This window comes from Thunnus maccoyii, chromosome 13 (assembly GCF_910596095.1).
Source record: "Thunnus maccoyii chromosome 13, fThuMac1.1, whole genome shotgun sequence".
Taxonomy (NCBI): Eukaryota; Metazoa; Chordata; class Actinopteri; order Scombriformes; family Scombridae; genus Thunnus; species Thunnus maccoyii.
The window spans coordinates 5,785,332-5,799,054 of NC_056545.1; the positions used below are offsets into that span (position 1 = coordinate 5,785,332).

The 13,723-nt window shown below is 37.4% G+C and overlaps 1 protein-coding gene across 2 annotated transcripts in view; it reads right to left on the reverse strand.

The window, feature by feature from the left end:
• The window catches only part of tmem132e (transmembrane protein 132E), a 404,517-nt gene that overhangs the window by 54,976 nt on the left and 335,818 nt on the right, over window positions 1–13,723 (reverse strand). For both annotated transcript variants that reach the window (XM_042430844.1, XM_042430843.1), the window contains one exon: window positions 1,202–1,394. In XM_042430844.1, the coding sequence (XP_042286778.1) occupies window positions 1,202–1,394 (193 nt within the window). The remainder of the gene's footprint in view (window positions 1–1,201; window positions 1,395–13,723) is intronic.

The window sequence follows — 13,723 nt, forward strand, 5'->3', positions numbered from 1 at the left end:
TACTGTAGGAAAAGTGTACCCTGTGCAACTATACTATATAGGCAAAAATTCTGTATATATAAAAATAATAATCTCACATCAGCCTTGACTAACAGACATTTTTTCATGCGTCACTCTCAGAGTCTTAAAGGTGTGTTAAGCTTTCAAAGAAACCAACCAGGTATAACTTTTTAGCTTTTGTGTGGCTTCACAATAGGATGTGTAGTATTTCACATGGAACAAGGCTTTTACTGCATGAGATCAAACCCACTGACAGCTTCTAGCAAAATACTTTGTTATTGTGAAATCTGACAGTACATTCATGATCTAACCTACATTTTAGAGCTCAAGGCAAACATTTAAATCCAAAATTTCCTCTAAAAAGAGGTGTTTCAGCTCAAGTAATTAAAAATGTAATGATGAAAATGCATGTGAATTGAAAAATAGAGTGGTAAAAATGGACGTGAATAGAAATAGAGTGATAAATTATCAAGTAATTTGATTAATTCAAAGCGGATTTGATTGAAACAGTCGTGATATGATGAAAACAGAGCCATGTTTCATCATTTTTCCCATCTCACATTGATCATTCGTCATTCACAACACAACATCGTTGATTATCAGAGCAAGACTGTTTCAAATAAAAACGTTGATCAAGTTTATCAAATCGACTGACAATTCATCACTCTATTTTTCAATTCACATACATTTCATCACTTCCATTTTTAATTCGTAAGCATTTTCATCACTTCATTCAATTATTTTTTGTTACTCCCACCCTTGAGGCCACTTTCCTTAAATGATAAATGGCAGTTTTATGTTGTGGATGATGAGTGATGAATATAAGACGGGGAAAATAATGAAACATGGATGTTTTCCTCATTATTATTATGACTGTTTTAATGAAATCGGCTTTAAATTAATCAAATCACTTCATTTCACATCCATTTTTACCACTCTATTTTTTATTTGACATGCATTTTCCTCAATTATTTTTCATTACTTCCACCCCTCATACATCTCTGGCATTTTGATGTATTCAACAAAGCTTAACATGAACAAGGACCTGAATTGGCCAGATAACCTTAACTTATTTTTCTGGTGTGAAATATGATGTGATGTTGTATTTCCATTAAGTACATGTAATTGAATCTTATTTCTCAACCTAATATGCAAATTTTAGTTTAATAATAGGAATTAATTGAATTTAACTCTCACTCACCATAGCCAGAGGGATGATGGCCTGAATGTCCCGCTGCACTACCGTCAGCTCAGTCACAACCTTCTCTGAATCGGGAGGTGGGTTCTGCCCCTTGTAGTCGATGTTCCAGTTGATCCTCCTGGTCACCGAGAGGCTGGTGAAGTTCTCCATCTCGAAATCCAACTGCATCACCTCGACGTTGCCCAATACATCCCTGCCAGACCATAAAAGCACACACACACACAAAATAGCGCCAAAATTAAAAGCCAAATCATCAATTACATTAACATATTCACGAAAAACATAGCAGAGCATAACAGGAAATTCTGGCAATGTATTTGTTTCTGGTAATTAAATAGCTTACTGGATTTTGACTATTAAACATGCCATTTAGTGAGCTGTCAACACACACCTCTGCAGTTATTTTTAAAGTTTTCCTTAAGTTACCCCTGAGTTGAAAAAAAGAGATAATGTATTCATCAAGGCTTCAACAGATGAAGCGCTGCTGCCAGAAGCTTTATAGCTGAGTTGATACTTGTCAGATGGTGTATTTTGGTATTTGCTCTTTGCAAGTGCGCTTACACAATATGCATATTCTACATCTACATATCTGAGGACATGTATTTCTGTTAAGAATAAATAAAGAGACAAAGGCAGAGTAATTGTACATAAACAGTTGATCACCTTCAGAAAAGAACTTTAGAAGAGTTTAGAAGAAGAGTTGAATGTTTTACCATAGTTTTAAAGATTGATCACAGTTTTATGTTTGGATCCATGAGTCAATATCCAATAAGCTGTCCAATAGCTCTCGGCTTCCAATGGAGTGTAATCAATGTTATGCGTTCAGCACAGCTCACATAAGTTGTCAGACACGTTCATTGATGAAAAAGGCTCCATCTTAACAAACAGCTCCTTTAGTCTGATTGGTGTATCTCAGACTTCCTGACAGATACAAGGCAGTTAAAATGGCTATAGGACCCTAAAGGTCACAGTGTGTACTGTACATCCTGAAGCTTTATGATTGGTCAACTCATTCCTTAATGTAAAAAAAATAAATAAATAAATAAAAAATCAGCAAAAGCGACCGCAATGACATTCAGGTTTTGATGTAAACACAAAAGCTGTAAGGAGACAATCCACCATTACTATTAGTGGTTTTGGTTAGTAGAATTTTAACGTCCAGCCATTATGATAAGTGGTCTCAGTTCACATCTTTCTTGATTAAATAAAGTCAAGGTGAAGAATCTGAAACTCTGCTAAAGCATATTACTTTATATTAATATGATTTACTCTTTCATGCTGCAATTTAATCCTTTGGTGCCACAGTCCTTTTATAAACTGGTTATCTGGTCACAAACCCTGAATACAAAATGTTCCTGTTTTATTATTAATGAATTTTGCATTTAGGGCTGAATGCAGCATCTACAGTAACTAATGATGTATTAATCACTAATGCACTAATCTAACTGGCTAATTTGTTTTCATGTCATTGTGCAGAATTGTGAACAATCAATCAGTCTTTCTCTGTTCCTCTATCTCTTTCATCATCTTTAAGGTGAGATAATATAAGATATACTTTAATTTCCCTGTAGGGAAATTTGGTCTGGACTCAGTCCTGCAGTTCCACAGAAGATAAAACCATACATACTGTATAGTAAAAGAAAAAACCTCAGCATCTTAACAGCACATGGCTGCCATACACATACACAGTTTGCACATACACAAATACACAGTTTGCCTGTACCCATATACACATACACACCTACTGACAATGGCGACATATTGCACAACCCTCATTGCCAACATCTACATTACATTACATTAGCATTGAGAAGCTTAATGGACATAGGCAGGAATGAATGTTTATAACGGTTCAGCCTGCTCTTGGGAACCCTGAATCTTCTACCAGAAGGTAAGAGCTGGAGCTCTGGGTGGAGAACGTGAGTTGGATCAGACACTATTTTCTGTGCCTGACTGATAATAGACTGCTCATAAACTGTTTGGAGTGTTTTTTTAACCCCCATAATTTTCATATCAATCTGTACCAGACGAGCGATCTGTGATTTCAACTGCACCATCAAGTGACCATACCAGGCTGTAATACTATATCGTATAATACTCTCTAATACTGCATGGTAAGATAGTAACGTGAACTTCTGCTCAACTCCACAGACCCTGAGTCTCTGCTAAGACTTCAAAGACTTCAACAGCGGATGTATTTTTTGCATAGACTTAGGGTCTATGGAGTTGAGCAGAAGTTCACGTTGGTAGTTTACCATCCAGTATTAGCAAGGTCATTGTTTTGGTTTTATGGTCCGCATCTGAAGCGTTTTGGTTCAGTCTTGCCATTTTTGTTAGCAACATTTTAAAAAGCGGCAGGCAGCTATTTGGTTAAGGTTAGTGAAAGATTGTGGTTTCACTTAAATGTTAATAAATATGCTTCGAGTCACTGCAAACTTGTACTGTACTACACCAAGACCATGATCTTTCCCTAACCTTAACCAAGTGCTGCCAGTGCCTAAACATAACCATAAATGTTTAATAATGCTGTAGTTTCTACTTGCAAGATTGTATATTTTGCTGGGGGGAAAAAACGACTAGTTCAGCAAACAAACATATACTTCTTGTTTTTGTTGTACAGTGCAGAAAAAAGTCAAAAAGTTAAACTTGGTCCCTGCATCCGCCTAAGCTCCTCTCATGGCAACTAAAGCACGATTATGGTTTCTATGGTTGTGTTTAGACAATTTGAAGCACTCAAACATGGTGGCCTTGGTTAAATATTGAAAAAGTCAATGCTGACTCACAGCACTGGATCCAAAGCATTGATTTTTAAAAAAATATTTAACCAAAACCACAATCTTTTCCCAGCCTTAACCAAGTGTTTTAGTAGCCTGAACCTGACAGCACATGGGATGCAGCACACGGTTTCAAAGTCCTGTGTTTTGTATAGCCAAACATCCACCTCTACCTCATCCCTATGCAGTCTATGTAGTGTAAAAATGTTGCACTTTCTCGATTAGAAAATCATTCCCAGTGAATGCGATCCAAAATGTATTAGGTGAGGAAAATTAGCAGAATTTAAATGTATTTTGTAGGAGACATGGTTGGACTTTGATGCAACAGATATGTCAGACATCTCTAATAATTTGTATATTGCTGAAATAACTAATCTGACTTTTCCTATAAATATTTCCATTTCTGCATGGGGGCTGTTGTTAAGAGTGTCACTAAAACTGATCAGAATTGACAGGTTTCTAATGGCATTCCTGCTTACTTTGATGGAGTTATGTGCAATGAATTAATCAGTAATTGTCTGTGAATGAAAACAGTGTGCAGGTCTTGTCAATAAACAATCACTGCTCTCTAATCTTGCTGGGTCTCTTTCTTCTTCTTCTATTTTAAGGCCTGAGTGTAGAGTTTGTGCAAGGAGATTGCAAATTTCTTTCTGCCTCTCATTTTCAAACAGCCATAATTGCAGTGGCTGAAGATTTGCTTCTCACCAATCAATAGCTTTTGGTATGTAACCTGATTGTTCTGATGGTTGTGCACATGAAATATTTGAGTGTTCTCTCTTCTGATTAGATACCATCGACTTTGGTTGGGATCTCTGTTTTACCCTCACAAACATATGAGTGAGTCATGTAGATGGGATAACAGCTTTCCTGTTATGAAAATCTTTCTAGCTGGGCTTGTAATCCTCAGGTTACAAGCGACGGGGCAAATTAAATCTCTCTCCTCCCGTGACGAGACTCAACCCGTCCAAACCTCACCTTTAGCTGAGAGTGAAACGCTCGCCGTCTGTCCTTCACAAAAGCAGAGAGCCATTCCACCATTCAGTCTGAGTGCCTTTTAATGAAATCTGGAAGAAACTATCCGCACGAGCCTCCACCCACAAAAGGTTCCTCTCAGGAACATCGTGATGAGATCTCAGCCTATTTGTCTCGACATCACTCACTGAAAACAAACACCCCCTTCAGTCTGTGACACGCTAAAGCTGTCATCAATATGGCCCACAGGGTGAGTACATATACAACCGCTCAATACAGCGTTGACTGTCACCATACAAGAGGGAAGGAAAAATGATGTTCACAATGCACTGACTTAGGTTAAGGGGCATGCTATTTTATCAGAGTGAAGAGTAAATAGTGAAAATGTGAGCTGAAAATGACATTTCTCCTACACATTTCATGCAATGAGCAACAGTAACACTTGACATTTTGACATGAGACTTGATTCAAAAGAGCAGATCGTAGGAAATATCACATCACTGTCTGTATGCACATGCCCTTATCACAATCATTATTGATTCTCTGCTTCCATCTCTTTACATCCCCTATATGTGCTTTGTGACAGCACAGAATTACAATGCAACCTCCACGTTTCCCTTAAGATGTGCGTCCTGCCACGTATTGCATTGTGATGTGACTGAAATAACAAGAATAACCGAATCCTGCAGTTTTTATTTAAACCAGCGTTTTCCTCTCCACTGCTCTTACAGCTGCTCTGTTACAGTATGTATAAATTACATTTCCCTATGACATCTCAAAAGGATTATCGGATGACCTTTTTCATCAAAATACTAAATTATGTATGTGTTACCTAATTAATGTCACTTGAGTCCAGTTCCTATAGTTTCAGAGAGGGAGAAAAAAAACCCCTCTGCAATCACTGTTCAAGGAAATATAGAGGGAAATGTTTTGATGAGCTGTCCTCTATAATCTTCACATTATCAAAATAAACAATTTAAATCTTTCATGATATTCATTACACCCTTCAGCTTTGATAACAACTCACTAGCAATCATGTTGGACAAACAATTCAAGATAGAGGCCCTTTTTTAAAAGTAGTGGGTGGTGAAAACGTAAATGAGTGAGGAGAGGGACGAAGTAAACACAGCTCAGAAATGTCCACCCTCGTTTCCATTCAGTTAATGATGTGCTGTCTGTACAGCACAGAGTATATGTTTTAAAAGCTGTAGCTTGGGGCTTTTTCAGAGCTCAGAAGGATTTTATTCTTTGATCAGGGGTCTGTTTGAACTGATTAACAGGGAGAGTTCATTGGATCAAAGCACTGCAAGGCAGAGTTACAAAAGCAGAGGAACAGAGCCGGTGAACAGAGGGGTGAGAATGGTTAAGTCTCTGCTTTATAGTCAAGAACACTTGCATCTATAACACTGTTTTTAAAAAGCATTTAAAAGCATTTTTTTTTTTTTACAAGGTACGAATTTAAGGGAACAATTCAAGATTTTACGATTTTACACCATTTGCTTTCTTACTGAGATTGAGTCAGTTCTTGTTGCAATATCACTGACATCCACTCAATGCTGCCTCCAAAAAGTCCCTGCCTCCAATTGACTCCCATTCAAAAAACATTAACTCCTCTCTAGAGAGACAGAGTCAATATTTTTTTTCAACAAGTCATTATGGTCTCAATCGCTAAATTCAGTCCCTCTAATAAGTGTGACGGCTCGCTCACCTGCTGCTCTCCCTGACAATTCATAATATTTTGTTTGTTTATGATACCTACCCTGTTAGGACAGTTTAGCTAAAGTAGCGGGGCATGTTTCCAGAGCATGAAAGGCAACGCCCCCACTCCCTATTTGGAAGGTCCTGGCTCCAAACAGAAAACACGACGCCGACTATAAGCTGCAACTCAGGGCTTCAAACTGGCTCCAATACAAACCAATGGGTGACATCACACTTCACTACGTTCATATACAGTCTATGCTCATGCCATAGAAAGACTGCACAGAAGAACTGGGCGAAAGGATAATCGAAGTCCCCCTGATATCACAGATTTTCTTTTTTTTTTTTTTTTTACATTTCTGTTCATGTATAGGTAAGACAAACAAGATATATTGTGTAAATAAGACAACTTTAGTGGTATTGGCAGGCAAATAGCTAGCTGTCTCCCCTCCTTCCCGTCTTTATGCTAAGCTAGGCTAACGACATCCTGACTTGAGCTTTATACATAAGGCACAAACATGAGGTTCATATTGATCTTTTCATTTCACTGCACAAGGTTCCTATCTTTTGGCCAAAAAAATATCTACAAGAAATATTCCCATTGTAAATAATAAAAGATTTGTGTAAACAATTTATGGAAAAAGCTCCCAGAATGCTAGAAAAACATTTTCCTCTTTTTCAGCTTCAAAATGGGTAAACATCAGCGTTGAGCAAGATGATGGTGCAGACTTGAAAAAAGAGCACTGGTTAGTTTCTAGTTTTATGTCTTGCTGATGTTTTTGTTAGAAGTCAATATTGGCACTTACAAACAAATCTTTTTGTTGTTTCATCCCTTGTCTAACACTCAGAGTAATTACTCCGAGCAAAAAAATTGACAAAGAATCATCTTGTTGGCTGTTCCTGTTGTCCTGACTGTGACAGCGGTAATGCAACAGTATTTTCAAGAGCATTATTAATCTACAACCCATTGACCACAATCAATAATGCATTAGTTCATGTGGTGTCATCAACGAGCTGCCATTAGACTGCTCCGGAGAGAGAGTTACAGAAGGAAAAAATATGTTGAATTCCAGCACTGACTGAAGTGTAACCTGATGAAGAGAAAATCCAGGATAAGAGAATAATATAGAGAAGACAGTGATGAAGAGATCAACAATAAGCCCCGAAGGGAAAACATTGTCACCTCATTTCCTCTGTTTCAGGTAATTTTGAGTAAACAAAACCAGATGTCCAAACAGAATTGGTACTCAGATGTATTCAGCAATGAGGTGCAAAATGATGCCAGCGTGTGTGTGTATGTTTGTGTTTTTTGGGAAGAAAGGGTTTGTGTGAGGAGGGGCGTCTTTAAATAGTGAGCGGTTATTTCTTTGCTGCTTATATCTAGCACAAAAAGATAAGAATGAGAACAATTATTGAACTTAGAAAACATATAAGTTATAATTGGGTAATTAGGGGGAGAATTGTCTTGAGAATTCATGTATTTTTGGGCTCATTAAAGTATTTAAATCTTAGGTTGCTGCTCATAGTTTCCTCCTTAAAATGTGAAGGGAAACTTCCAGTCATCCTGCAGTATAAGCTCATCTGCTCAACCAGGAAATGTACTTGATAAAACAATCATAGAATGATATAATCAAAACAAAAGCTACAGGGAATGTAGGTGCTGAAAGCTCTTGTTGCTCTTGTCAAGTATGACAGAGTAATTTTATTGGGTGATTTTAACTTGAATGTAAATAACTGGTGAGATTCTGGTGAGATACTGGTGAGAGCAGTGGAATTTATGGACCTTGTTACTCGTCTAGATTTGACCTAACATGTGAAGAATGCTACTCACAACCGTAGAAATACACTGGACCTTATTTTTTCAAAGGGTATTGATGTTGATGTTTCATCTATTTTGCAGGTTCCAGTTTCCGATCATTCCTGTGTCTTTTTCAGTGTTTCTCTCTCCAACACATACTCATCACCGTATCGACACCACTGCGAGGTCTATACTGGCTGCGTGTTTACTTAATATACTTGACTCCTGTAGTGCAAATTCTGATTCCCTTAATAATCTCACAGACAATCTGAACAGTGCCTTGCTCAAAATGCTTGACTCAGTTGCTCCTCTTACAACCAGAAAACGCACTCCAACGAAATCAGCACTATGGTTTTCAGATGACACCCGTGCACTCAAACGGATTTGTAGAAAGTTTGAGCACAGGTGGCGTATGACAAAACAAGATCTTTCGCCTTGCCTGAGTTGACAGTTTTATATATAAACGTGCATTTTTAGTTGCTAGGACAGTATATTAGTCTAATCTGATAAAAAAATTTACAAAAATAATCCAGGGTTTCTGTTTGATACTGTCACCAAACTCACACAGAATGTCCTTGCTAATAGCTTTTCATTCAATGCTGATGATATTCTGAAATTCTTTACAAATACGATTGACTCAATCAAGGATAAAGTCACTTGTCCACAATGATTGCTGTGAACTCTCCAATACTCTGATCGATGTAGGTCACTGTGACTCGGACAACTGCACTCTTACTGCACTCTTGTCCTTTTCTCTGGTCTTCCTTGTTGTGTCTACTTGAGGTCTTCAGCTTTTTCAGAATGCTGCAGCCAGAATCTGGATAAAAACTAGAAAATGTGACCAAATAACACCCATTCTGACTTCTCTTCAGTGGTTACGTGTGCAAGCTAAAGCTGATTTTAAGGCTCTTCTTTTAACTTATAAGGCCTTGCATGGACTTGCACCACCTTACCTATATAAACTAAATGCACCATATACACCAGCACACCCTCTGTGCTTTCTCAATGCTGATCTCCTGGTCATTCCTTCAATTAACAAAAAAATCATTTGGCTTCAGAGCATTTGCCTACCGTGCCCCTTATCTTATCTTGGCATGTTGAGTTGAGATCTTTAAATCAAGACTGAAAACCTTTAAATCAAGACTGAAAACCTGCCTTTATTCACTTCATTACAGCCTACCTTAGTTGGGTCCATCAACTTCTTAACGTCCCTTTAACATGTTTTTAATATGGTTTTATTTGAACTTTCATTATTTTATGTGCTTGCTGTATGTTTTTGTCCTGTGTATTCTTTTCAGTTGTAAACTGTACTGGGATCATGCTGCATGGTGACCCTGCAATCAAGCAATCAGTCCTTTAAATTAAAGTGACTGATTGCTTGATTGCTTGATTGATTGATTGGTTGATTGATTGATTGAAAGTCTGATAACAGAAACTATCCCCTAAAACTGGATATGGATGTAACGAGTTGCAAGTCTATATTTGTCAGCAATAATGGAAAGTATTCACCTGTCCCTTGAATCCTGTCATGTTTTTGCAACTATATGGGTAGGAAATGCATTTATTAGGGATATTCAAGTCTGGAATATATGCAAAATACTATTTTCTTTCAATGTGAAATAGAAATTGAATGCGTATGAAAGCATAATATTTCATTTGCATGACAATCTAGCAGACAATTTCCACCCCTTGACTTGTTTGGGCTGCAGGCTCAGGGCCAAAAAGATTTGAAATTAAATTTCAATTTGTTCTACTGCTGCCCACAGGCAACACTCCCTCATACTTAAACAACGAAAAAGATTATGTGTCATTGTTTGTCTAATATGAACCTTTTGACTGTTATGAAAGCAAGTCATAGGAGCATTTTCTGCACTGCCACCTTTGTGGTTAAAGGGTAAGTACTCCCTAAAATTCTGCTAGAATCCCCCCCTCCCAGCATATTTAAAAAAAAATAAAACAGAGTAGTAGATGGCAGATGAATGTAGATGGCATTGTGTCTATGTAGGGTGTGATGTGGGGGACAGAGGAAATAGCCATAGCCATGCTGTTAATCATGCATAACGTTACTGTTCGTCAGCCCTGAGTATCTTGTTAAGCTCTTAATATAGAATAGTTAGTGGCGGGCCAATGTGTTGTGTTTACTGCCACAGAAGAGGGATAAATCTCTTGTTCATTTACAATGTTGTCTCTCCGCTGTCTCTTATCAAGCTTGTTAATGTTACCAGCAGCTCTGTGTGAGTGGCACAAACTGGGGCAATGGTTAGACAGTGCTTATACTTATTTTATACTTGGTGAGGCAGCTGATCTAAGAAATATACCTCGGAGTCTTGCGTATTTTGTCATGGGCCGAAGAATTTGGCTGAACTGAACTTTCAATCTAACACACACATATAACACATTTAAGCAAATTTTGAGCAATTTTGAAAAGGCAGTTTTTATACACAGTATGAGTATTATTTTTGAAAATCACCTGTGTGACCATCATATGCCAACAAGAATCTATGTGATTATGTGCACAACACAAAAAAATATTTAGTGTGGAGTTCTTCTTTAAAAACTGGTTAAACGGTGTGTAGAATTTGAAAATTTCCAACTCTGGCGCCTCCCAGTGGTAGTAAAAACACTGCGGCAGATGGCAATGCATAAATGGATGAAAAGCAAATCATGTACAAACTGAACCAATTTTTCAGAAGATCTTTTCAGAAAAAAAAAAAATATTACCTTACATTAAAATTCAACCCTTAGTGGTATTAGGTTTAGGCAACTGATACTACCAACTAATACTACCTCAAAAGACCTCAGGATTTTTTTGGGTAGTCAATTTATGCAAAGGATGAAATCTTTCTGCCAGTGACATTAACCCTTTGAAAACGGACATCCCGCGGGCGGCAGCGGGGGGTCGCTGTTTACATGGTCCAATTCAAATAGATCTAAAATAAAAACCATAACAGCTAGAGCTTTCATTCTTTTTTCAGCTGAAAGCTAAGGCTCTCATCTTTTACGCAATCACATTGTACGCTTGTGTCGGAAGATGATGACACCATTATATCACGTTACATGCGGGTAATAAAACAGGGTAAAACATAATGACGACGCGGGGTGGCGCAGTGGAGCGGAGTGGCGAAGCACGTCGAAGTCAGAGAGATTTAGAGAAAGTTGAGAGATTCAGAGTCAGATATTGAGAGAGTAAGTGTATTTTTGGAGCATATACATGTCTTTTTTTGTTGTGATGACAAAGAAAAGAAAGCTTTGGGGGTTTTGTTCGCGGGTGGTGACCAAACAGAAGAGGCGCTTTCTTCTGATCTGGACTCCTTCAGTGAGGATGAAGACCATTTTGCTGAAGGCATCGATCCATATCAGGATATGTAAGTACATTTTTAGGGATTATTATTTATTTGTTTGTTTGTTTTTTACATTTTAGAGAGTTGTTTTTTGTGCTGTGTGTGTGTGTGTATGGCGAGTGTGTGTGATTTTCTGCACAAAGCAGAACGTTTCTGCTTGTCAAAGGATTATATTTTCAAGTTCATCATTATTTTTAATGATATGTTTTTCTATGTTTTTTCTAATGTCATTTTCATTTATCTTTGTTTTAGCCCCACTGGAGATGAAGGAGCAACAGAGGACCACCCAGAGGCAAAGCTTCCCAACACACATTTTGTATTTTGTAATTTATGACACAATTTCAATACTTAGGCCTATATCAATCATTATGGCTTATTGGCTTGCATAACCTTTTAACTTAGGTTGTACAGATTTTAGGAATATGGAGCATTTTAAGATATTCTGGGAACTGACATCACAATAAGCAAAAATACCAACGTAGGCACTGGGGAAATATGAAGATGAAACTAACAAAACGCCTTTGCACTCTGCTCATAAAAATGAGCATATCTCAAAAACTAAAAAATTTACAAAGTTCAAATAACTTATGGAATGTTAAGAAATATTTTGTTCATGTTTCTACATTCAGAAATGTTCTGGATCAATGTATTTTGTGTGTTTATTCAGTAAAATTTGATGAAAAAAACATATCTGATTTTTGTATTTTCTAAATATATGACACAATTTCAATACCTATATCAATTATTATGGTTTATTGACTTACATAACCTTTTAGCTTAGGTTGTACAGATTCTAGGGATATGAAGCATTTGAAGATACTCCAAAAAATGACATCACAATAAGCAAAAATACCAATGTAGGCACTGGCGGACCATTTCTATTGCAGAGTTCAAAGGGTTAAATAGAGTACATTACAAATGAAATACATTATTGATGCAAACATTTTTTTTTACTTAAACCTTCTTGAATTTCTGGTCCATTTTGATACAAATAAACACCTCAGATGCAGATTTTCAAACAAGAACCAAGAGGCTTTTTATATAAAAAGATTTCACACTCATGAAGCACCAAAACGTGAAATCTTTCATGACTCCTCTCTATAACTTCAGATGCCTATTGTTTGGCTGTTTGGCTTTAGGTGGTCACAGAATTGACTGGGCTTTTGACTAAATTCACCATGACACACTGTTTCTCTATCCATGCTTGACCCCCTACTGGACATTTCCCTTATGATGACAGGGTGGCAAAGATTACATGACATGGGTCACTAAATATAGCAAGAAAGGCTGCCACTAAGGCAGCTAAGAAGTAAACAAGAGAGGAATGGTGGATTTCTTTTTTCAGGTGAGCTGCTAGCTCAGCTGTTAGCTGTTCTCTTTCTTCCCAACCATGAGGGAGTCCGTAGGGATGCCAATATGAAGACCAGCAGTTTTTAGTGTCTCCGAGGCTCGGTGATAACCAGCCTGACTCCCAGTGCTTCTTCTGTTAATGAATTGAACACATGACACATTGTGATTTATAGCTGCTAATTTTTTGTTGCTTTCCCTCAGTGGAGCCAGCTCAGACACAGGCCAAACTGCACTCATGTAAAAACCCATGAACATAATGTGATCGATGAATGCATGTAGATAGTTTGGTTTTATTTGCAATTCCTCCAATACAGCTGAAATGAACGTAATTCTACGTGCTGCTCAACATATTTATCAGTGACATTTTAAAAATTCAGCAGTAAGAAACTTTGTCCTGGTTTTTCTGTTTAAAGAAATACTCCCTAACAATGTGGAAAGAGACTATAGAAAGAAATATTGTGGTTGAAATTTTTAAATATAATTTTTCACTGTTGTGAGCATCAAATATTTCCATCCAATTAACTTCCACCTACTACTTGCTACTTACCACTTTTTGTAATTTGGGGTAAATCGACCTTTTATGTGAGTG